We start from the raw sequence: 22,710 nt of genomic DNA, 5'->3' as shown, positions 1-22,710 counted from the left end.
AATCAAGAAGCCCCTCACTGAGGATGCCCGCTTGCGCTTGCAAGATCGTGACTGAAACGGGGGGGTTCACAAAAAGTAGACGACAAAATTATGTTTTATGGAAAACATTCTGGGTATTTCAGAGTTTTCTGCTTATTGCATTCACACAGGCGAGAATGTGGGCAGTATAAAACAAACAAGCACCCTCTCCAGCTCTTACTCGTGTCGGTTAAAACCCACATGCAGAACTCTCGGGTCACAAACTCCCTTCACCCCACTTGCGAATTTCCGCGGGCTCCCCTTTGAGAATTTGTGGCCCTGTCTGGGGGGTTGTGAGATAGTTGGTCTCTGGAGTCTGAAAGGGCAGTGCCGAGAGGTCATGGAGTCCTTCAGTCGAGGCGAGGATGTGACTGGAGTGAAGGCACGAGTGGAGTCTCCTACTCAGGCACGGAACGTATGACTGGTGGACTGTGCACAGCTGTGAAACCCTGTGCTCACTGCTGGGTGGAAGGGCTTGTCTTCACATGGTCCTGGCTACAGGAGGCGTGGAGGGTGGTGGTGGTGGTGGTGGGGGGGCATGCACCACGTGACGCGGCGTCTCACCCGCCTGCTGGGGCGGATCCTGGGGACGAGCGGCCGGCATCACCTTGCTGCCCCTGGGGGGCGTGAGTTGCGCCAGCGTCATGCTGCTTCGCGGCGCCCCCGCTAGGTGGCATCACTCGCCTGCAACACACACACACACACACACGCACATCTCAGTGTCTCTCCCTTCCTGGTACCCGGCCTTCCCTTGGCCAATGCCCGGTTGTCGCTGAGAAATATCGTCAGTCTTCTGAAAATGACTCTTTCCAATCACGGGTGCAAGAATGTTCGGAAAAATATCTGGACATTTTTTTTTTGTGCAATAAACCTAGACATGCCATGTTTGTCGAGACCGTGTCAGGTCACGGGGGTTCAATGAACTCTAGGAACAGGGTATTCCCAGAAGTTCTGATAAACACTGCCTCGTTGGGACACGCCCGTAACCTAACTCGCGGGCAGTATTCCAGAACGTGTCCAAACGGAATCCCAGCAAGGAAACAAATCGACGACCTTTTTTTTTTTTTTTTTTTTTTTAAATTAACGGTGCCCTGCGCGAGTCTAGAAACTGGTTTCGACGCATTCTAGCTGGCGTTTCGCAACCATTGAAACAATACTAGAGCACAATATATATATATTCGCCTTTCCAATTTTCTCAAGTACTTTATTTAGCTGCCATTATTTCTTGTTATGGCCATTAAAGTGTTACAAAATGTATTCCAGGATAGTTTCGCTAACATAAAGTTCCATTTGGCACACCTACACGCTTGGTACGTCCCCCGATGATCACAAAAACTGATTATAGACAACTAAACAATTTACTTTTTACACTATCAAAACAACACGGCTGGTGATTGTAACAAAGAATATTTGAAATCATGTTCCGTACAGTCATTTGTTGTGTTGTTTTGATGTAAACCTTTGTTTTAATCACACAGGAACAGGAAATTTGGACCTTAACAAAAAGTCTGTATCATCGCACATTCATAAAAGCAAGTTCAGCGACACTTCTTAGCATAAGTAACCAGCTCGCTATACGACCCTGAGTTTGCGGCGCGAAATAATAGGGGGGGGGGGGGGAAGCAGCGTTAACCAATCAAAAACGGAAATCTCTGAAATCTCTGTTCAGTGTAACTCACGACCGGATTTTAAGCTTAAACCTCCACGACTTAAACTCTTCCAGTAAGTAAATAAAGTGGTCTAGATTTTTCAATAACATTCTTGAATCTTCACTTAAAATATTCGAATATACACGCCGCAGCAATAGCTTAAAGCTGGAACTTCTATCCCACACAGCTCATGTTCAAGACAGTTCAAAGCATACAAAATATTATTACTAGAACAAAATCGTTGTGACCCTCTGGTAAATGTGTCTACCCAATCAGAAATTAGTCATACAAAATTATTTAGACAAAGGAATCCAAATAAAATACATAAACTGAACGAAAAATATTCATACAGCAATAATAATAACTGTGCTTGGACACAATCTGTTAAGAAAACATTATTATTTCACGAAACAGTTAAGTTAACTAGTCACATGTCTGTGGGAAATTATTCTACGACAACAATGACATGATATTCCAGAATTGCAGAGTTCCTGTATGGAGAACTAAAGAGTGATAAGAACCTAAAACCTTTCAAGTTAAAAGTCAGAGCTAGTGGTTAGTTCATGATTCTACATTTGGAACATTTTAGAGCAGTTTAGAGCAGTTTTCAAAGTTTACTAGTTGAAATTCCGCTGTGTTAAAAGTGAAAAAAAAAAAAAAAGTTGACTTGATGTAAGCTTTTGGACATACGCCGTTGCTAAGCACATGTATGTCTGTAGAAGAAAACTATAAAAAAAAACCAAAAGACAAAAACACAAATTAAGCAAAAAAATTGCTGTTGTCAACAGGATATAAACACAACATCAAACAATATTCCATAACAGGAATATTGTCAACAAACAAAGAAAAATGGACTAAGAGAACGAAAAACGCCCCACAAATGATGACAGCACAAAAATATTGAACAAAAAAAAAATCAGCACAACAGTTGAAACGAGAAAAAAACACGACAAAACGAAAAGATAAAAAAAAACCGATAGTTGAGATGTTTAGATCTCTTCCCCTTGCGTTGCGTAGGTAATGTCGTCCACCAATACAGTCCTGGGGCTTGAAGGGCGCACATCTGCATCGCAAGATGGCGCCGCTCGCTAATTATAGCACGCCACGGATCACTTGGATCCGAGTCGAACCTCATCAAGTATGCGGCACTCTGAAGGTTTGGGCTGTCTTAGGTAGGTCACGGCAGCAAGAAAACATCAATACCAACAACGATACTTCTAGGAACAGTTTTATTTTTAAGTATTGTTGGAGAAACATACAGCCCAAGCGCTGTGCTGCTTAAAATTTATTGTTCGATAAGATCAAAATGTTTTGGTGTCAAGTGCGTTCGAAAATACATAAGTTTTCTTTAGTATATTGCCTGTAATTTCACTTCCAGTTCATACCGGCGGAACACAATATCTCTGACCGAGAACAAAGCTCGCCAGACAAAAACTCACGTTGTTAACGTATTTGTTGAGCAATACGAAGTATGCACGCACTGTGGTTTACCTACATCTGAAAACATGGGTCTTCTAAAAAATTTTTTAAAAAAACCTATACAGCTCCACACTGATATAAGCCTGGAGTTCTTTCGACAAAGCGTGTACGACCATTAGCAAGTGATAACCCAAATAACAATAAACTTACCAGTTCTTTGTTTGTCGGTCATTGTTGATTAGTACCTGGGTGACCGAGCTTCGCTCAGCGTTTTTTTTTTTTGACGTGACAACGTCTAATAAATCGATGAACGCAGGCTGCACGCACGAAAAAGTGTCCCGTTACGCACATTGTCCCGTTACGCTCATTGTACGCTTGCGCCGCATCTATCTCTCTTCCACTCGATTGGAACAACCATCTATTTGACTTTTTCGAGGCACATTAAACTTGAAACACTCCCATTCGTTTCCTACTTTTCCTATCATCGTCCTATCCTTAACAGAATAACACAGATTGGAAGAAGTTAAATAGCAAACACGTATAAAAGTTATAGTTAAAATAATCTCTTCGTTAAAGTAATAAACATATTTGAATTAATGAGTGCAAATAATAGAAAAATTTATCAATTAAATTTGTAGATTTCATTTCACTTCTTCTTTTTATCTATACAAAATAGTGATAATTCTATAAAAATGATTCAATTTTATTCATAAAAGTATGCAATCATTTCATCAATGTTTTGTTATGACGTTGTCACGTAAAACTATCGTCCGTGAACCGAATTTACAGACAACCAAATTTTTTTTAAGGAAGATATTTAGATAAACTTGAAAAAGAACAAAAAAGATATCTAACTACTAATTTTTATCCAGATCGATAGAGCCGTTTTCGAGATGCTAATGTGAGTGTGTAGACAGAGACCCGGGGGGCGCTGAGGAGGACACGTGGGGTCGGCGCAGGACCCGGACGGAGTCCCCCGGACGCCGCTGAGGCCTCGCCCCCGTCCTTGTCCCCGTGCGACCAACCGTAGCCGCGGTCTGCACGCCCCTGGGCAACCGGAACAGGGTTAGGCCGGGCTCCCAACTTAATAAAACGAACAAACAAGCAACCACGAGCGAGTGCACAGCAGGGCCACCACGCGCGCGACCTGTGCCAAGTCGCCGTACTGTTGACAGGGGCGTAGACCGTTGGGGGGGGGGGGGGTTAGGGGTTCAACCCCCCCCCCCCCCCCGCCCACTAACACCAAATCTTTAATTAATTTCTCATTCATCACTCAAACAAATTTCATATTAAAATTAACAAAATTTTTACCATTACAATATTTAAATTTAAGTACCGAAAAACTGCTAAAATAGGACTATTTTACTCCTTAAAATCCAAATTTTTCCGGGGGAGGACTCCAGGACCCCCCACTTTAATACGGGGCGGGGGGGGCATGCTTCTTAACACCCCCCCATACACAAATCCTGGCTACGCCACTGACTGTTGATACCAGCCAATGAAATTTCGCGATGCATCCGACATCTGTCGGCAGTGTCAGTAGGTAACTACATTAACTACCAAATGATCATCCCGTAACATCTGACCAGCAACTTCTGAGCACAGTTTTTCAACATGTTAAAAAATATATATTTTTTTTACCCTTTATAATAACGACACATTTTTTTTCCTTATAATTTTTTCTAGTGACTTATAAGTAATAAAATTAATTATTTTTTAAAGCAGGAATTACACCTGAGCATTGTAATATCTCGACAATTTCTCGCCACAGTATGACTGATAAGTATAAACAGTTCTCTAGTCACACCAAAATGGCTTCCTACTCTACTCTCATTGGTTGTTGCGCCATTGTTCGATGCTAAAATTCTAATTACCGGTAAAACAAAAATACATTTATTTAATAAAATATGGCGAAAAATTCTAAAAACTGCTAGCCGTCAGTAAGCTATCGATGCCATCTTGGCCACCATATTGAAAATTAGTAAAAATTAAAGAGAAAAATTTCAAAAATCATTTTTAAAAAATCGTTTGTTAAAACAATGATTTATTCTATCGGTATTCGTCCTTGTTTCGACCTTTACACGATGCAAAAAAAAATAAAAAAACAAAAAAGACAATTGAATCGAAATGACGACAGGAGTCCTGACGTGTGACAGTGGAGGGTGTTTGTCGGGAAAACCGCGACAGAGGCAGGATCATGGAGATGGCTATCGCGCGGGGCTGCGAACACTCCGCGAGCTATCGATCCATCGACCGTCGAGCGGCGCCGCCCGCGAGGTTGCGATACGCCCCGCGATACGATCGGTCGATCACGAACACTCGCGAGAAAGCGGGACTTAGCGCCACGCTCGCGTGCAATCACGATTCTAATCTAAAGAGACGCACGTCCCGAATTTCGTAGAGTGGTAGAGATTCGGCAACAGCGCGCGCCGTAAGCCGTGTACTGCAATATAAGAGTGAGACGGTCCTATATATATATATATATATATATATATATATATATATATATATATACAGAGCCGGATCTGGAGGTCTGGAGGCCTCGGGGCAACAGAGGAGCGGAGGACCCCTGGCCCCAAATTATTTTACAAATAAAATGAACAATTTTTTTCAGTCGAGTTTTCCAATAAATAATTTATTGTGAAATCAAGTAGATTCTCTTAGTATTTAAAAAACATACATAAATATAATCGGAGACAAGAATTATATGAAATCATTGTGGGGGCCCTCCGTTTGTGGAGGCCCCGGGGCTTTCACCCCGATTGCCCTCCCCTAAATCCGGCCCTGTACATATATCTCTAGGTCGTTGGTATATTCCCCGAAGGCTACACCCCCCCCCCCCACACACACACACACACATGATCGGTCAAGCTCCCAGTTAGAACTGAACTGAAGTCTTCCCACACGCACACACGTGACCAGTCTTGTGGTTGGTGTTGCTGTTGGACGTATCGTTTCATCGTAGGATATGGACGAAACTTTTGGATGCTGCAATTGCATTTGCACTCTTGAGAGAAAAACAGCAAATCAACTGAAGGGTATAAACAAAGAAGTCTGCCACGATTTTAAGCTGATGGACTCATGGACTGATTGTCTGTACGGGCTTTGAATATATATACTGTATAGAAGTCGCCAGCCCAGGTTAAAATTTCTAATACGGTTTTGAGGTAGTTGGTTAATTCACCGCCGCAATCGCCACCATCTCTAGGGCATCGACTTGTGGTGGTCCCTAGCGGACAAGTCTCGAACTCTTCAAACACCCCTTCCCCCTCCCGTTGAACGACGTTGAGCTGCAGTGAATGATGGATGAGGGGAGCGGGGAATGACAGCGGGCGACAGTGCTGCGCTCTGACGTGTAAATAACAACTAAGACGATACAGGGCGTTACGGCAGCGCACTGCAGCGGTGAAGTTCCCAAGCTGCTCATCATAAGCTTCTGAAAAACGTAGAGTAAATCCTATCCACTCGCGACTTCTATACAGTATATATATTCAAAGGTACGGGCGAGCCCACAGGCCAGTCCGATTTGACGGGAAGCCACCAGTAGTTCAACACTCCATCCGTCCGGACCGATCAGTTCGGAACTGAGAGAAGCCTAAGATGTACATCAAGTTCTGTCCCTGCCCGAACACGCCCGAATATTCACCTTCGGCCAACCTCGGGATTTGTTTTATTTTTGCGCAGGAAAAATGAGTTCGAATATTAAAAGTAGTCGGTTAGGTTAGCTACATTAAAACACTATGGACGGTTAGTTAGGTTCGCATAGCTACATTAAAATAAACAGAGAAATATAAATATATATAAATGAACCCGAGGTTGGCCAAAGGTGAATATTCGGGCGTGTTCGGGCAGGGACAGAACTTGATGTACATCTTAGGCTTCCCTTGGAGCACACCCCGGCAGCTAGTTGCGAGTCAGTTGCCAGGGTGCGCTAGTGTGCCGGTGAGATCGACCGCGCGCCGCCAGATGTCGCCCCGATAGCCGTCCAGTGTTGCCAGTTGTGCTCGCGCGCAACAAAGGCCAAGTCCGTCTTCCAGTTACTTAACACAAAGCTCAACTAAACTGTAACGTAGTAAAAAAAAACTGATAAAAATTCTGGTAACTAGAGAAATGCTATCAAAAACAATTTTAAATCATCACAAGATTCAAAGAGTTTAACATTTCTCGTCGCTACGTGACATCTTATATGGCCTTCCACTCAAAATCTTTCAACAGGAAACAACTATAATTAAATTATAAAATGCTGGAACCAATCACAATTCAAGCTGAAAATATTTAGGAATGAACAGAAATAATTTATTATAATCATAATTGTTACGAAGGAATTAAAATATAACGTAGACAGAAAAATATGGGCGGCGGTTACATAACCTCTCATGATCACAACGCGGGAGGTATATACAATGATCGAGTATCACGTCTTGCGCAGATGCACTGATCTGGTGCAAGTGTGAACATGCCTTAACAAACTTCAACGGCGCTAGTAGTAGTTTAGCCCATGATTAACATTGGGTTTTGTGGGAGTTTCGTATAAAAGTGGGTATAATTTTTAAACTCTGTTTCGTTTTAAACATCGGGGAAAGTTTAGGATTTTTAATTTATTTGGGAGCTTTTTAGAGGGTTAAATGCATAGCAGTAACTTGTAACTTTGTCGAAATTGTCAGTTAAAAGTTCGAATGTTGAGAATTCGGATCCCAAACTGGGATCTCCCATAAGAAAGCGTGTTTTAAATGTTAAGTGCGCATTTAAATCAAGAATATTCGTTCGCTACACATTTTAATCTTCAAGCAAGTGTCAATCATTTAATTGTGATTTTTAATCCGGTAGTTGCAAACTCGCATATTTGCATTCTTGCATACTTGCTCTGTGGTCTCGACCATTATAACCAATCAAAGCCAGGGACTTCGACGTTCAACCACTCTCGTACAAAGAGATTCCATTGGGGAATGGGTTCCATACTGCTGCCAAATAAAGTTTAAAGGTTCACCCTTTACTAATTTTGACCTTGAACCAACACTCTACAATGCTTTCAGTTGATGCTATTAAACTTTATATCTGGGACTTTCTTTCACGGACATGCTAGAGAAGACGTGTTTGGAGCGGATGCCCGGTAGTCATACTGCAAATGTCACAGCCAAGTTCACCGAGTTGCATAACACTCAAGGCGCAAAAGCTTTGCCCGGCGAAGAAGACTACAAACGGCGGGTCAGAAAATCAAATAAAGAAGTCGTAATGCCCGTGACGTGGAGGTTGTTTCCTTCTTGTAGAAAAAAAACCTTTTCTTATGACCTTGAAAGAATAAAAAAATGTTCTCAGTGAGCCTGCGCCCCACCCGATCCACAGATATCGAAGGCAAACTACATAGTCCCTCCCATCCTCAGAACTGTGCAAGGAATACGATTTTCTTGGGAGGTGAAAGTTCAAATTTTCCCAAGAAATAAAATAAAATGTCATTCAAAATTTGTAAAATACGTTTAGTTATTAATTAAATAAGTTCCTACAGTTCTTTACGGAGATGGGTTATATGAAGAGACCGGAAAAATTCGCGGATTCATTTCGCGATATGCTAAAATGCAAATAATTGTACCTTTATGCAACTTCTGCTATTGGTTCACTGTTAACCTGGAGGACTGTGGGCCAACTATAGACCCTCAGTCAAAACAGTATCGAATCACGAGTCTCCCAGTTGAGACGCCTCACAAGTCAGTAGCGAATGAAAAGGTGACGTTTGCCCGAGTATGCACAGGATCGTGGAATCCATCCTGAACGTCATTGAATTCGCGAATTTTTCCAGTCCCTAGTTATATGTGAGGTTCTAATAGAAAAAAAAACTCGTTTAAAGAAGCTCTTGCAGACTAACTTGTTCTTTCTCGCCGGAGACAGGACAGGACGAAGCCGTCTGCGATGATTCTGTCAAGAACAACATCGTGATCGGTGAATATTTCACTATGTAAGATTGAGTTCAGTTCGTCTCAAACTGCTAAGAGGAGCCAAATAAATAGTTGTTTAAAGGTGTCTAGAGGATGGAAAAATAAACAAGGGTGAGACTTCAGGAAGTATATCCACCCACCTACCGACATGTCGGAATATACGTAGAAAACATTTTTCTGTACTTTTACAAACGATACATTTGGAAAACAGTTGCCAAGAAATATACTGTAACTTTTTAGCAACACATGGCTATGGTTATTTTTGCATAAATGAAATATGTTTTTCGAGATAATTCTGAGCATTTCTTACAAAAAAAATGACGATGGTTCCTAAAAAAAAAATTAAACCGTGGAAAAGATAATCGAATATTCAACAATATGACTCTGTTTTGTTGAATCTACTTATTATGGGTGCAATTAATTCAGGGAAAGGTTTTCAAATAACTTTAACTGGAACAACACAAAGCATAAATGCTCGGGTAAGAATCCGTACCCCATATTCCTGCGAGCACTGTTTTGTAGTGATATAGTTGTATTTCGTGAAAATGTACAAATTAACAAATATCTGTGATATTATATGAATATTTATGTTCCATGTAAAAAAAATTGGTTGTCTGTAAAGTCGGTTTACGGACGATAGTTTAACATGACAACGTCATAACAAAACATTGATGAAATGATTGCATACTTTATGAATAAAATTGAATCTTTTTTATTTTAATAATAAAAGAATAAATACTTGAAATTATACTAGTAATCAGAATTTTAAAATGCAAGAATAATTAACCTTTATTGACGAAATTGTTGTTGTAATAAGCAATGAAAACCACATTAACTTTTCACTTCACTTTATAAACAGTCGAGTGGAAGAGAGATAGATTCGGCGCAAGCGTACAATGAGCGTAACGGGACACAGCGTAACGGAAAAATGTGCGTAACGGGACTCTTTTTCGTGCGTGCAGCCGGCGTTCATCAATTTTTAGACGTCGTCACGTCAAAAAAAAACATTTAATAAAACTGTAAGTTTAGCAACTGTAGTTTTCCAAGTGAAATAAACATGGAGTTGCCATACATACTGTATGTTACAGAGCAGTGGAGTAGCAAATGCAGGTACAATGTATTACTTGTCGCATTACGCTAAAGTGTTTTGACAAGAAGGTTTCCGAAGAGTTCCCTGTTAAAAGTACACAGGAAAGTTTTACACGCGTGCGTGTAACCAATGACGTCGTACCAGTAACAGTGTTGGGCAGAGGTGCCCACCCCCCCAAACACTATGACTCACCCCCCTAACTTAATGATGCGCCCCCCCTTCCCAGAAATTTTTTATGCCATTTTCTCAATGATTTACTCAATTATTTTATAATATTATACTTTTTTAGTATTATATTTTATCACATTTTGCATTAATTAAAACTGATTTTCTAATAATAATTGTGGTCATATCAGGTAATATTTCCATCCTGAACCGACAGATGCCAAACTGCTTTTGTTGAGGAAAGTGCGGGGTTGCCAATTTGATTTACAAGATCCCTTTCAATTATCAAAGCACCAGAAACGTATTTTCACATTAGAAGCTATAATTATGTAAATAATATATACATTTTTCTCGTCTTTTAACCACCCCCCCCCCCCTGAAATTTTAATGACGCAGTCTGCGTCGTTACCCCCCCCCCCCCCTTGTGGGCACCACTGGTGTTGGGAGAGAAGTGCGTTGACCTGTGGTAGGCCAGTTCCGCCTTCCACTGGATCGATCCCCGAGGAGAGACATGGATGGCCTGCATGATGCTCGAGGTCACAGACTGGCTCGGCCATGGGAGCACTGCCGATTCATTTTTTATGCAAATTAGTCGCCAGGTGTAGCTTCGCGCTCTACCCTGGTTTGCAAACATTGCGCGAGAATTCATCCACGTGGAGCCCAGGAACTGTGGGTAGCGTAGGGACCGGAAAAACCCGCGGGTTCAATGACCTGTAGGATGAACTCCGTAGTTCTACGTACACTCGGTCAAATGCCACCCACTCACTGGCTGCTTGCTGTCTTGCGAGACGTTCCAGCGTAGCAGCCTGTGTGATTCGATAAAGCTTTGGTCGGGTGTTTCTCATTGGCCCAGAGTCATCCAGGTGAGTTGTGAACCAATAGCAGAGGCAGCACTGAGGTATAACGATTTGAATTTCAGACTGTCGCGAAATTAATTCGCGAATTTTTCCGGTCCCTATCCATAACCATCGCAACGGTGTTGAAATTGTTCGCAATCTACTTGAGCTCTGACGTGGGTCGCGTATAATCACGAAGAAAATCTAAAAAAAAAAGCATCTGGTATTAGCCACATCGTATCTGCATTTGTATTGCCTGCGCAAAAATCGTACGCGCGTAAACTCGTTATCTTATCAACGGCACTATAGATAACAATTACCTTTCAATGTTGCGGACAGCATTGATATAGACAGCGGCGACCATAGAGATAGCTGTTGCAGGCCGTGATGCTGCTAGCTCAGAACTGTACATGCAGGTCGGATGTCTTGACACTGCCTCTAATCTTTCACGGCGAAAAAAGCCGAGGGTGTAAGCAGTTGCAATCAAGACTGTCACCAATAACTACAGGAGCAGGCAATTTTCTCGGAAAATCCTGAACGCCTGTTAGACTGCAACAAGGTATGGCTACACGCACCAGAAGTTTCTCCCTTGTGATTAGCGGACCGTCTGCGAGAGAAGTCGTTGCCTTGTTTGACCGAGCCACTCAGGACGAGTTTGCTTCCCCACTGAGTTACTGTGATTGGTGCTGTGACAATCGACATTTGCCTAAAAGAAAACTCATCCACTCACGAAACACAGACGATTTTACAGTCAGTCTTGGAATCTTTTCGCGAAATATGCATGGCTAGAGATCGGAAAAATTCCCGAATTCATTTCGCGATAGGCTAAAATACAAATCGTTATACCTCAGTGCTGTCTCCGCTATTGGTTCACAACTCACCTGGATGACTCTGGGCCAATGAGAAACACCCGACCAAAGCTTCATCGAATCACAGGCTGCTACGCTGGGACGTCTCACAAGACAGCAGCCAATGAGAGGGTGGCATTTGACCGAGTGTACGTAGAACTATGGGAGTTCATCCTACAGGTCATTGAACCCGCGATTTTTTTTTCCGGTCCCTATGCATGGCCCTACCTCTGATCGTTCAGGGGGGAAAAGAGCCTGAGGTATAAGCAGTTGCAATCAAGACGTGAGTTCCGCCCGCTGCGGCGAGGCATGAAGGGTTGCAGCGAGGGATGCAGGGCCCAGCGAGGGTTGAAGGGCCGCAGTAAGGCCTTTGAATATATATACTGTATAGAAGTCGCCAGCCCAGGTTAAAATTTCTAATACGGTTTTGAGGTAGTTGGTTAATTCACCGCCGCAATCGCCACCATCTCTAGAGCATCGACTTGTGGTGGTCCCTAGCGGACAAGTGTCGAACTCTTCAAACACCTCTTCTCCCTCCCGTTGAACGACGTTGAGCTGCAGTGAATGATGTGTGTGGGGGGGGGGGGGGTGCGGGGGAATGACAGCGGGCGACAGTGCTGCGCTCTAACGTGTAAATAACAACCTAAAACGGTACAGGGCGTTACGGCAGCGCACTGCAGCGGTGAAGTTCCCAAGCTGCTCATCATACGCTTCTGAAAAACGTAGAGTAAATCCTATCCACTCGCGACTTCTATACAGTATATATATTCAAAGGCAAGGCCGAGGGGAGTCGGGGTCGATGCCGGAGCCGACACGTAATGGCGGGTCATTACGCGATACAGCCAATTGAATAACGACGTCAAACGGAGCAAGCCCTGCGCGACGACCTGCGTGCGGACTGCCTCGCTCAAGGGCGCGCCGCTTCTACACCCGTCCACGTCTCTTGGAAACAGAACTAACTTTTAGACACTGTTTTTAGTACACAGGGGTTGTTTTTTTTGGTTGCATTAATATATTTATAATAACTAGAGACCGGAAAAATTCGCGGATTCATTCGGCGATAGGTCAAAATTAAAATACATATACCTCTTAGATGATTTTTCTATTGGCTTACTGTTCATCTGGACGAATCTCAACCAATTATAAACCCTCAACTAAAGAAGAATCGAATCACAGACAAACCAGCCGAGACGACTTACAAGTAGGGACAGGAAAAATTCGCGGGTTCAATGACCTGTAGGATGAACTCCACAGTTCTACGTACACTCGGTCAAATGCCGCCCACTCATTGGCTGCTTGCTGTCTTGTGAGTCGTTCCAGCGTAGCAGCCTGTTATTCGATAAAGCTTTGGTCGGGTGTTTCTCATTGGCCCAGAGTCATCCAGGTGAGTTGTGAACCAATAGCAGAAGCAGCACTGAGGTATAACTATTTGTATTTTAGCCTATCGCGAAATGAATTCGCGTATTTTTCCGGTCTCTAGTGAAATTTTTTCAACGTGTCAATTGTTGTTGCACGCCGCGCGCGCCTAAAGAAGTGTGACTGGTAACAGTGGTGACGTGTTGGCTGGCTGGACGGACTGAAGCCGGGGCAGGTGGCAGCCCTGCTTGCCGCGGCGGCCAGCGCTATTATTACCTCGAGTTACCTCGGGTCGCTTCGCCTGGCGCCACCGCGCGGCCAGGCCTGGCCACGCCTCGCTCTGCACGGTATTCACTCTCAGCAGTCTTCACTCTCCACAGTCTTCATTTTCAGCAGTCTTCACTCTCCACGGTCTTCACTCTCCAGTCTTCACTCTCCGCAGTCTTCAGTCTTCCACTCCACAGTCTTCACTCTCCGCAGTCTTCTCTCTCCACAGTCTTCACTCTCCGCAGTCTCCACTCTGCACGGTCTTCACTCTACACGGTCTTCACTCTCCACAGTATTTGCCTTGGTTACTAACTATTCACGGAACTTCTTTGTCAATTTGCGGTTCATATCCGGAAATTTACGTTACTGACTTAACTTACACACACACACACACAAACATATATATATATATATATATATATATATATATATATATAAAACTATTGGCTCACAACTCATCCAGAGCAGCGGTTCCCAAACAGTGGGGTCGCGACCCGCTAGTGGGTAGCCTGAATGGTTACAGGTGGGTCGCGACTCGATCCTAAGACTATCAGAGACCATCGAATAAACTATCACAAAAATATAAACAAAAAAAATCGAAACAAATAGAATTGCGTGCAAACGAATACATCTATTGTTAAATTAACTGTTTTGCTGCAAAGTGCTCGTATTTTGTCAAACATTTTCAAAACAGAACACAGAATTGTTTATCAATAATCAATCGGTATTTAAAAAAACAACATATATATATATATGTACATATATTTGCAATATTTGATGGTAAATTATATATACATAAGGAAGGGATACGATACAAATAATTTTTTTTTCCTCCACAATGGACCGATAGACAGTGGAGGTATTCCTATAAGGAAAGGTGGGTCGCCAGCTGAAAAAGTTTGCGAACCACTGATCTAGAGGATTCTGGGCCAATCAGGAACACTCAAACAAAGCTGTATTGAATCGTAAGCTACTACGTTGGAACGTCTCACAAGAAAGTAATCAATGAGTGGTTGCAACTTTATATATATCTACATGTATATAAAATTGTTCGTTAGTTCAAAACCTTAAATCTCCGGAGGTTGTTCACTGATTGCTATGACATTTTGACACAACGTTGCATTCGGATACGCGCGTGTTTTTTTTTTTTTTTTCATATTTAAGATGGAACACCGTGCGTCTAAATTACGTTTCACTGAACGATGTTCTACAACCACCGCGAATTTTTGTCGCTGCAGCATTATTATTATCTCGTTGAAATAAGTGAGGGCAGTGAAACGTTACAAAAAAATATATGTGGGAAATAAAGATGTTCCTCCCAAATAATTACATTGAAATATTTTTTTTTCCCCACAGCCACGAAATTCGCGCCGGTTGCAGAACATCATTCAGTTAAACATCATCCAGATTCTCAGTTTCCCATCTCAAATGCCTTCTCTCTTATTTCTGACAACATTTTTGTTCAGCGCAAACTTCGAAAGACGTACACCAGCCTTGGAAAGGACTTTTAGACCACAAGTCGTATACATGTTCGCAACTTATTTCCGTCATGATGAACCCTGCAACAGAAGTCTGTCGGTAGAATTCAGACCAACTCTGTGCATATCGTGGGCTTAGTGGAAAAAGGTCGGTAAGTCCAATTTCTGGAAAAAGACTGTTAGTTCACATACCAAGTTTTGCTTGCCAAAAATAGCTTTATAATGGACTTGCAGAAATAAAGCTAGAAGAAAACGTCCACAATCATTCCTTATTTGGACTTCCAAACGTTTTCTTGGCGAAGATATTGCCCTTACAACTTCATCTGTGAAGTTAACTCATTTTCACAAAAAAAAAAAAAAAGTGGACTTACCAACTTTTTCCACTAAGCTCACGATATGTACGTGTATACACATACACACAGAGAAAGAGAGTCTTTTAAAAGACAAAAGTGGCAAGTAGTTCCCACAGAACTTTCTTACTTCCGCGAACGACGTGCAGAATGTTTTAGCAGCGCGCCAACTTGCCTCTGCTCCACAAGACCTATTGACAGGGCGCCGCGCCCCTAATGGGGGTGAACTACGAGGGGGTGGGGGGGAGGGGGCAGACACGTGTCGATCGGCCGTTGGCTTGTGCGGGGGTGGGGGTGGTGGGGGAGAAGAGATCTACCCCCAACGAGGCAGCTCCACCCGCTCCGGCAGAAAGAGCACGGTTCGGGTCTCAAACACACACTCTAAAGGAGTGGCGGGAAATCACCACAAACAAAGAATCAGAAGCTCACAAGTGCTATAACTAGGGACCGGAAAAATTCGCGAATTCATTTCGCGATAGGCTAAAATACAAATCGTTATACCTCAGTGCTGCCTCTGCTGTTGGTTCACAACTCACCTGGATGACTCTGGGCCAATGAGAAACATCCGACCAAAGCTTTATCGAATCACAGGCCGCTACGCTGGAACGTCTCACAAGACAGCAGCCAATGAGTGGGTGGCATTTGACCGAGTGTACGTAGAACTATGGAGTTCATCCTGCAGGTCATTGAACCCGCGAATTTTTCCGGTCCCTAGCTATAACCAACCAATTCACAAAGAATAATGTTCGTATTTTCACGGCCATTGCCTGAAGTAGCTTGGCTTCTGGGTTGTAGCCGCGTCCTTGGCGAATAATTCACCGACGTTTCGGTCGACATTGCAATCACCATCATCAGGGAGCAGTTCACAAAGAACCTGCCTTTGCTTCGGGTGTCTGTACCCTGACGGAACTTCACGCCCTGAGGACAGAAGGGCGTAACTCTGTGGCACGAGAGCGGGACCAAAGTTCTGCACGTGGGGCTAACCGAAACATCTCTGTATACGGTGCTTGTATATTGTACACTGCCCGTATGTTGGCCCGCACGCATGCAATAAGCAGAGATCTTTAAAATATTTAGAAAAACTTTCCGTAAAACATAGTTTCGTCATCAAACCCGTTTCACAGTCATGCTTTTGCAAGTGCAAGCGCCCCTCCCCCCTTCTCAGTGGGAGGATTCTTAATTCCAGGGGGGCTCTGGGCCCCCCGATCTACACCCGTGCTGTGCCCTGTGGACTGTTCCCTGTGAACTGTGCTCTGTGGACTGTCAACAGTGGACTGTGCCCTGTGGAATGTGCTCAGTGGACTGTGGATTGTGGACTGTCGACTGTGGACTCAGGACTGTGCCCTGTGGACTATGCCCTGAGGACTGTGCTCAGTGGACTGTGGACTGTGCCCTGAAGACTGTGGATTGTGGACTGTCGACTGTGGACTGTGCTCTGTGGACTGTGCTCTGTGGACTGTGCTCAGTGGACTATGGACTGTGCCCTGAAGACTGTCCTATGGACTGAGGACTGTGGACTGTGTACTGTGCTCTGTAGACTGTGGAATGTGCTCTGTAGACTGTGGACTGTGCTCAGTGGACTGTGGACTGATGACTGTGTACTGTGTCCTATGGATTGTGGATTGTCCCTGTGGACTGTGCTCAGTGGACTGTGCTCAGTGGACTGTGGACTGAACATCCCCGACAGCGACTGGGCCACTGGGAGCTCATGCGATCTGCACCGCGCATGTTGTCTCCCTTCAAGGGCGGGTTCACACGGACGAAATACTTGCACTGTGTTGCGGATCTCGTCGTCAGAATAAAGTGTCTATTTAATATTTTTTTTTAGCTTGTTACCAGCCTGGGTGTTTATAAACAAACATATTCATTAATGGGCTCCAAGACTCAGTTTGTATCTGTACATATTAACGCGAACACCCCAAAACATAAATAAATGTAAATTTATATAGAACTAAAAGTTAGTCCTTTCACTAAAATTAACTAATCACAGGTAGCTAACTTTTTTTATAAACAATTAAACACGGCTACAAACATATCAGTACGAAACCACACTCTTCATTTAACAGTGAGCTGCATTCGTCACTGCACCGTCTGTATTTAACACTTATAATGTTTACATATTTTAATTTATTTCCATTTGTGTGAATAGGTTTGTACAACAATATTTAACAAGTAATTTTATTCAAAAAATTCTTTTTTGACGTGACAACTTCTAATAAATCGATGAACGCCGGCTGAACACACGAAAAAGTGTTCCGTTACGCACATTGTTCCATTACGCTGTGTCCCGTTACGCTCAAGGTACGCTTGCGCCGCATCTATCTCTCTTCCACTCGACTGTTTATAAAGTGAAGTGAAAAGATAATGTGGTTTTCATTGCTTATTACAACAAAAATTTCGGCAATAAAGGTTAATTATTCTTGCATTTTAAAAATCTGATTACTAGTATAATTTCAAGTATTCATTATTTTATTATTAAAATAAAAAATGATTCAATTTTATTCATAAAGTATGCAATCATTTCATCAATGTTTTGTTATGATGTTGTCACGTTAAACTATCGTCCGTAAACCGACTTACAGACAACCAATTTTTTTTTCTTGTGAGTATTGTGCGGTCAACGGCTCAGAGAATGAACGGTCTGGCTTCCCCCAACGAGCCTTCTGAGAAGTTGGCTAAACTGTCAGCACGCGACGCTTCGGGGTAAACACGGAGAGTAAACAACTGAGTGGTTATCTCAGCTGGCACGGCGTAGGACTGTTTCTCCGGAAATCACGTGACGAGGAAATGAGAAAGAGAGAGAGAGAGGAGAGTGAATACAAGCTAAACCATGGCTGCAAATGGTGAATTATTGCGGGAAATTAAGTCTGCTTGTTAAACTTCGACGTACTTGTTCGCGTTTGCAAATATTATATCGTTAATGGTTCTGGTTCTTGAGGGGAAACAGAGGCATGTACCACAGAAGTTCCGTGACTTCGCCACTGGAAAAATAAGTACATTTTTTTACTACAGCCATGCAGTTTTATTATTTAGTTTAAAATTTCGGTCTGCTAATCAAATGATTCAATAGTCGAAGTAGCTGCTCCGGCAGCGAATTCTAGCGGCGGGTGAGGAAACTACGTGTGATACGCGTCAAGAAATGTGGTTGAAAAAACAACTTGCGTATTTATCACGCTCGGCATTCTTTGAATTACGTTGAATTTCGTGTCCGAGTTTCCGCATTGCAAAATAATTTGCAACACGAGAACACGTGGAATTTGCTCGTTACCGAGGTTAGATGTTACACATCTCTAGCGAGTACCAAAATTATTTCCTCAGGGGTGTATGTGTGTTAGTGAGGCGGGATGATAAGCGCGACGCTCGCTGGTGCTTCTAGCGCGGTGTCTCCTCTGGACTGGCGCGCAGTCTTCTCGTCGTGCACAGGACAACTGTGAAATTTGCTGAGAAATGATGATAAAGGTGTAATGCAAGTCCCTCGAGTGCTTTCAAGAATCTGTACCGGCTGTTTTACGCCTAAAAATTACTCTGAAAACTTGCGTTTTAGCCATTTTAACTCTTCTGAAAATACAGTTCAAAAACTTAATCCGAAATCAAAAGTACTTTTCGGCCCTCGGCGAACTCTTGAATGCTTTTAGTAAACAGACCCAGCAACTCGGATATCTCGAGCAGTTTTGCAATCGCGTTGTTTTCCCTGAAGCTCTGCGCACCGTGTGGGCGGGGGCCTTAACTACCGTCACTTTTACCAGCGGTCATGAAAATGCAACTGCTGTCGCGCAGCAGGAACGCGAGGCTGTAAACAGTGGTCGCATCGACAATCTAGGGCTCCAGGTCGATAGCTATGCAATCAATACTCTCGCCTGTCCACGCGACTAACCCGCGCCGAGAGAAGGCATAGCTGAGCTATAGCTTTGAATATATATACTGTATAGAAGTCGCGAGTGGATAGGATTTACTCTACGTTTTTCAGAAGCGTTTGATGAGCAGCTTGGGAACTTCACCGCTGCAGTGCGCTGCCGTAACGCCCTGTATCGTCTTAGTTGTTATTTACACGTTAGAGCGCAGCGCTGTCGCCCGCTGTCATTCCCCGCTCCCCTCATCCATCATTCACTGCAGCTCAAGGTCGTTCAACGAGAGGGGGAAGGGGTGTTTGAAGAGTTCGACACTTGTTCGCTAGGGACCACCACAAGTCGATGCCCTAGAGATGGTGGCGATTGCAGCGGTGAATTAACCAACTACCTCAAAACCGTATTAGAAATTTTAACCTGGGCTGGCGACTTCTATACAGTATATATATTCAAAGGCTATAGCGACACTTCTCGTTGAGATGGGAGCACAACAATGCTGTGTCAATATTGCATGCGCGCTTCCTGCTAACCTACCCGGACACCAGGGGCGTAGGGAAGGGGGGGGGGGGGTCATAGGGATCCATCCCCCCCCCCCCCCCGAAATGTGTGGAAGGTTTTTTTTTTTACCTGAGTTGAGTTTGTAATTTGTGTTATTTTAATATTCAAAATCAATAATGTTTACAGCAGAACAATATTCAATGTTATATTATGAAAACTGCTAAAATAGCACCATTTTGCACGTAAAAATCCAACATTTTCCGGACCCCCCGCTTCGTAAAGGGGGGTGGGTGAATAGCCAAAAGTTTAATCCCCCCCCCCCCCCCAAAAAAAAAATCTTGGCTACGCCCCTGCCGGACACACGCACGGCGCGCAGAGCTTCAGGAAAAAAAACAACACGATTTCAAAACCACTCAAGATATCCGAGTGGGGGTCTGTTTACGGAAAACATTTTAGAATTCACCGAGGGCCAGAAAAAAAATATACTTTTGACTTCGGAATTAAGTTTCAGATGAGTTCAAATGGCTAAAAGATGTGTTTTCAGGGTAATTTTTTTTAAAGCGTAAAACAATCTATACAGATTCTTGAAAGCACTTAAGGGACTTGCATTACACCTTCATCTTCACGTCTATGACATATAATGTTACGATCACCGACCTGTGCGGGAAGCCTTCTTTTCACAGACGAGAGAGCCAAAACCCGAAGTTCCCCGAAGTTCATGGTTTTTTTCCGTATCTTTAATGTAGCTATCCTAACCAAATCAACCGTCCACAATGTTTTCAAGTATTTATAATGTAGCTAATCTAACCTAATTGACCATTAGTATCCTTTTATCAACACCTCCATATTTATTCACAATGAACAATGTGGAAAAAAGCAACAAACGTGTTTGCGGGAGTAGCAGACGGAGAGGTGCGTGTGCTGGCAGGACATACAGCTTGGTAGGGACAACCGTATTTCGCGATTTCATTTGTCAAGGTATTTCACAAAACACTGGAGCTTTTTCTAAGAGTCATGGCTAGAGCCACGGAATTTTCCCGCAATCATTTAGTCGCAAGCTAGAATGCAAACCTCCACACTGTCGCACTGTGTTCATGATTGGACCGCAGTTATCTGGACACGCCCCCCTCTACGACCGTGAGCCAACGATGTCCAGCTAGGAGAGAAGTAAGCAAATCAGGTAGTGCCAAATAACAAGGATAAAAATGTTCTCGCTAAGAAATCAACCAATGGGAAAGTAAACATGAGTCGAGCACACCTTTAACTTTGAATTCTATCCTGAGGCCAGAAGAATCCGCGAAATTTCCGGGTCTCTAGTCATGGCAAATTGTGAGGGTGCAGCAGTACGGTGACCACATTCTCATTGGCCCCGTCAAGAGCGGGACGACACCTCTCACCGACCTCAGCCAATAACCACAGGAGAAAAGCTACAGTATTTTGTGAAATACCTTGACACGAAATGTATTCGCGAAATACAGGTGTCCCTAGTGATTGGCGTAGCAAAGAAACAAATGAAAAATAAGCAGGTTTGCAGGAACCAACTTCATCGCGCGCAGCGTTAATATTTTTGACGTACGAATCCACGCACTCGAGAAAACTAAACCCTAATAATTCTGCAACTTGACAAGTTCCTTCATGTGCCATGTCAAAGCCAACCATTTTTTTCCCCTGAAGTCTACATGAATCGTCAGGCGTGACAAAAGAACTTGAACAGTCGGCCTGCCTGTAAACAACCCTTATTACGTAGGGACCGGAAAAATTCGAGGGTTCAATGACCTCCAGGATGAACTCCATAGTTCTACGTACACTCGGTCAAATGCCACCCACTCATTGGCTGCTGTCTTGTGAGACGTTCCAGCGTAGCAGCCTGTGATTCGATAAAGCATTGGTTGGGTGTTTCTCATTGGCCCAGAGTCATCCAGGTGAGTTGTGAGCCAACAGCAGAGGGGCAGCACTGAGGTAGCTATAACGATTTGTACTTTAGCCTATCGCGAAATGAATTCGCGAATTTTTCCTGTGTCTACTTATTAGAGTGCGTTGTGACCGTCATGCGTGTAAGCGAGACAGAGAGACAGTTCTTGAACAGTCGCGTGCACGCACCAGTCGATGGGCCATGCGGTAGTTAAGAGGAAAAGGTTGAACATAAGGTCGCGCGGCTATGCCGAGGCTTACGGAGAAGGGACTTTAAGCCACGCGGCTTAACCACGAGCAGAGGCTTTAAACGCAGAGGATTCCGAGACTAAGTGGGCTCCAGCCGTTTCAGAAAATTAACTATGTCTTTAATGTTCTTGTATCCATTTTTTTAAATATAATATTTTGACGGATAATTTGAATATATTTCTTAAGTTTCATTGCAATTTAACCTATTTTTATTTCATTTCAATATTTTTAATCATTTTATAAACTTATATGTAAACGTATGTGAGTATTTTTAAATACATATTAAATGTTTCATTAAATCGAGTATTTAGAATTAAAAATAAATCATTATTTTGTTTCAACAAAAGTTTATTTGTTTACGGAAAACTAATAAAATACAACAAAATAATTAAGTTACAAGGAAATATATACAAACAGTAAATATAATCTATCCTGTAAAAAAACATCATCTGTAGAGACTGGAAAAAATCGCGATTTCGATTACCTCTAAGATAGACTCCACAATCCCCTACATACTCAGGCAAATGCCACTTGCTCATTGGCTATTGACCCGTGACACCTGTCAACTGGGACGCTTGCGATTCGATACTTTTTTGGTTGAAGGTTTTTCATTGGCTCAAAGTCCTTCAGATAAACTGTGAGTCAATCAAAGAAGCAATATAAAGATACAGTTGTTTGGATTATAGCATATCATGAAATGAACCCGCGAATTTTTCCGGTCTCTAATCATCTGTTTCTACAAAACACATTTCTACCAGTGCAGAGATACGGTTATTTGGTTTCTCTTTGAACTCTGCTTCA

The 22,710-nt window shown here is 43.0% G+C and overlaps 1 protein-coding gene across 1 annotated transcript in view; it reads right to left on the bottom strand.

The window, feature by feature from the left end:
• The window catches only part of LOC134538120 (serine/threonine-protein kinase NIM1-like), a 70,050-nt gene that overhangs the window by 22,641 nt on the left and 24,699 nt on the right, over positions 1–22,710 (bottom strand). The window contains exon 2 of the mRNA XM_063379151.1: positions 583–702. Within this exon, the coding sequence (XP_063235221.1) occupies positions 583–664 (82 nt within the window). The 5' untranslated portion in view covers positions 665–702. The remainder of the gene's footprint in view (positions 1–582; positions 703–22,710) is intronic.

This window comes from Bacillus rossius, chromosome 13 (assembly GCF_032445375.1).
Source record: "Bacillus rossius redtenbacheri isolate Brsri chromosome 13, Brsri_v3, whole genome shotgun sequence".
Lineage (NCBI taxonomy): Eukaryota > Metazoa > Arthropoda > Insecta > Phasmatodea > Bacillidae > Bacillus > Bacillus rossius.
Note: the sequence above shows the minus strand (reverse complement) of the source record. Positions and strands in the feature narration are given on the sequence as shown.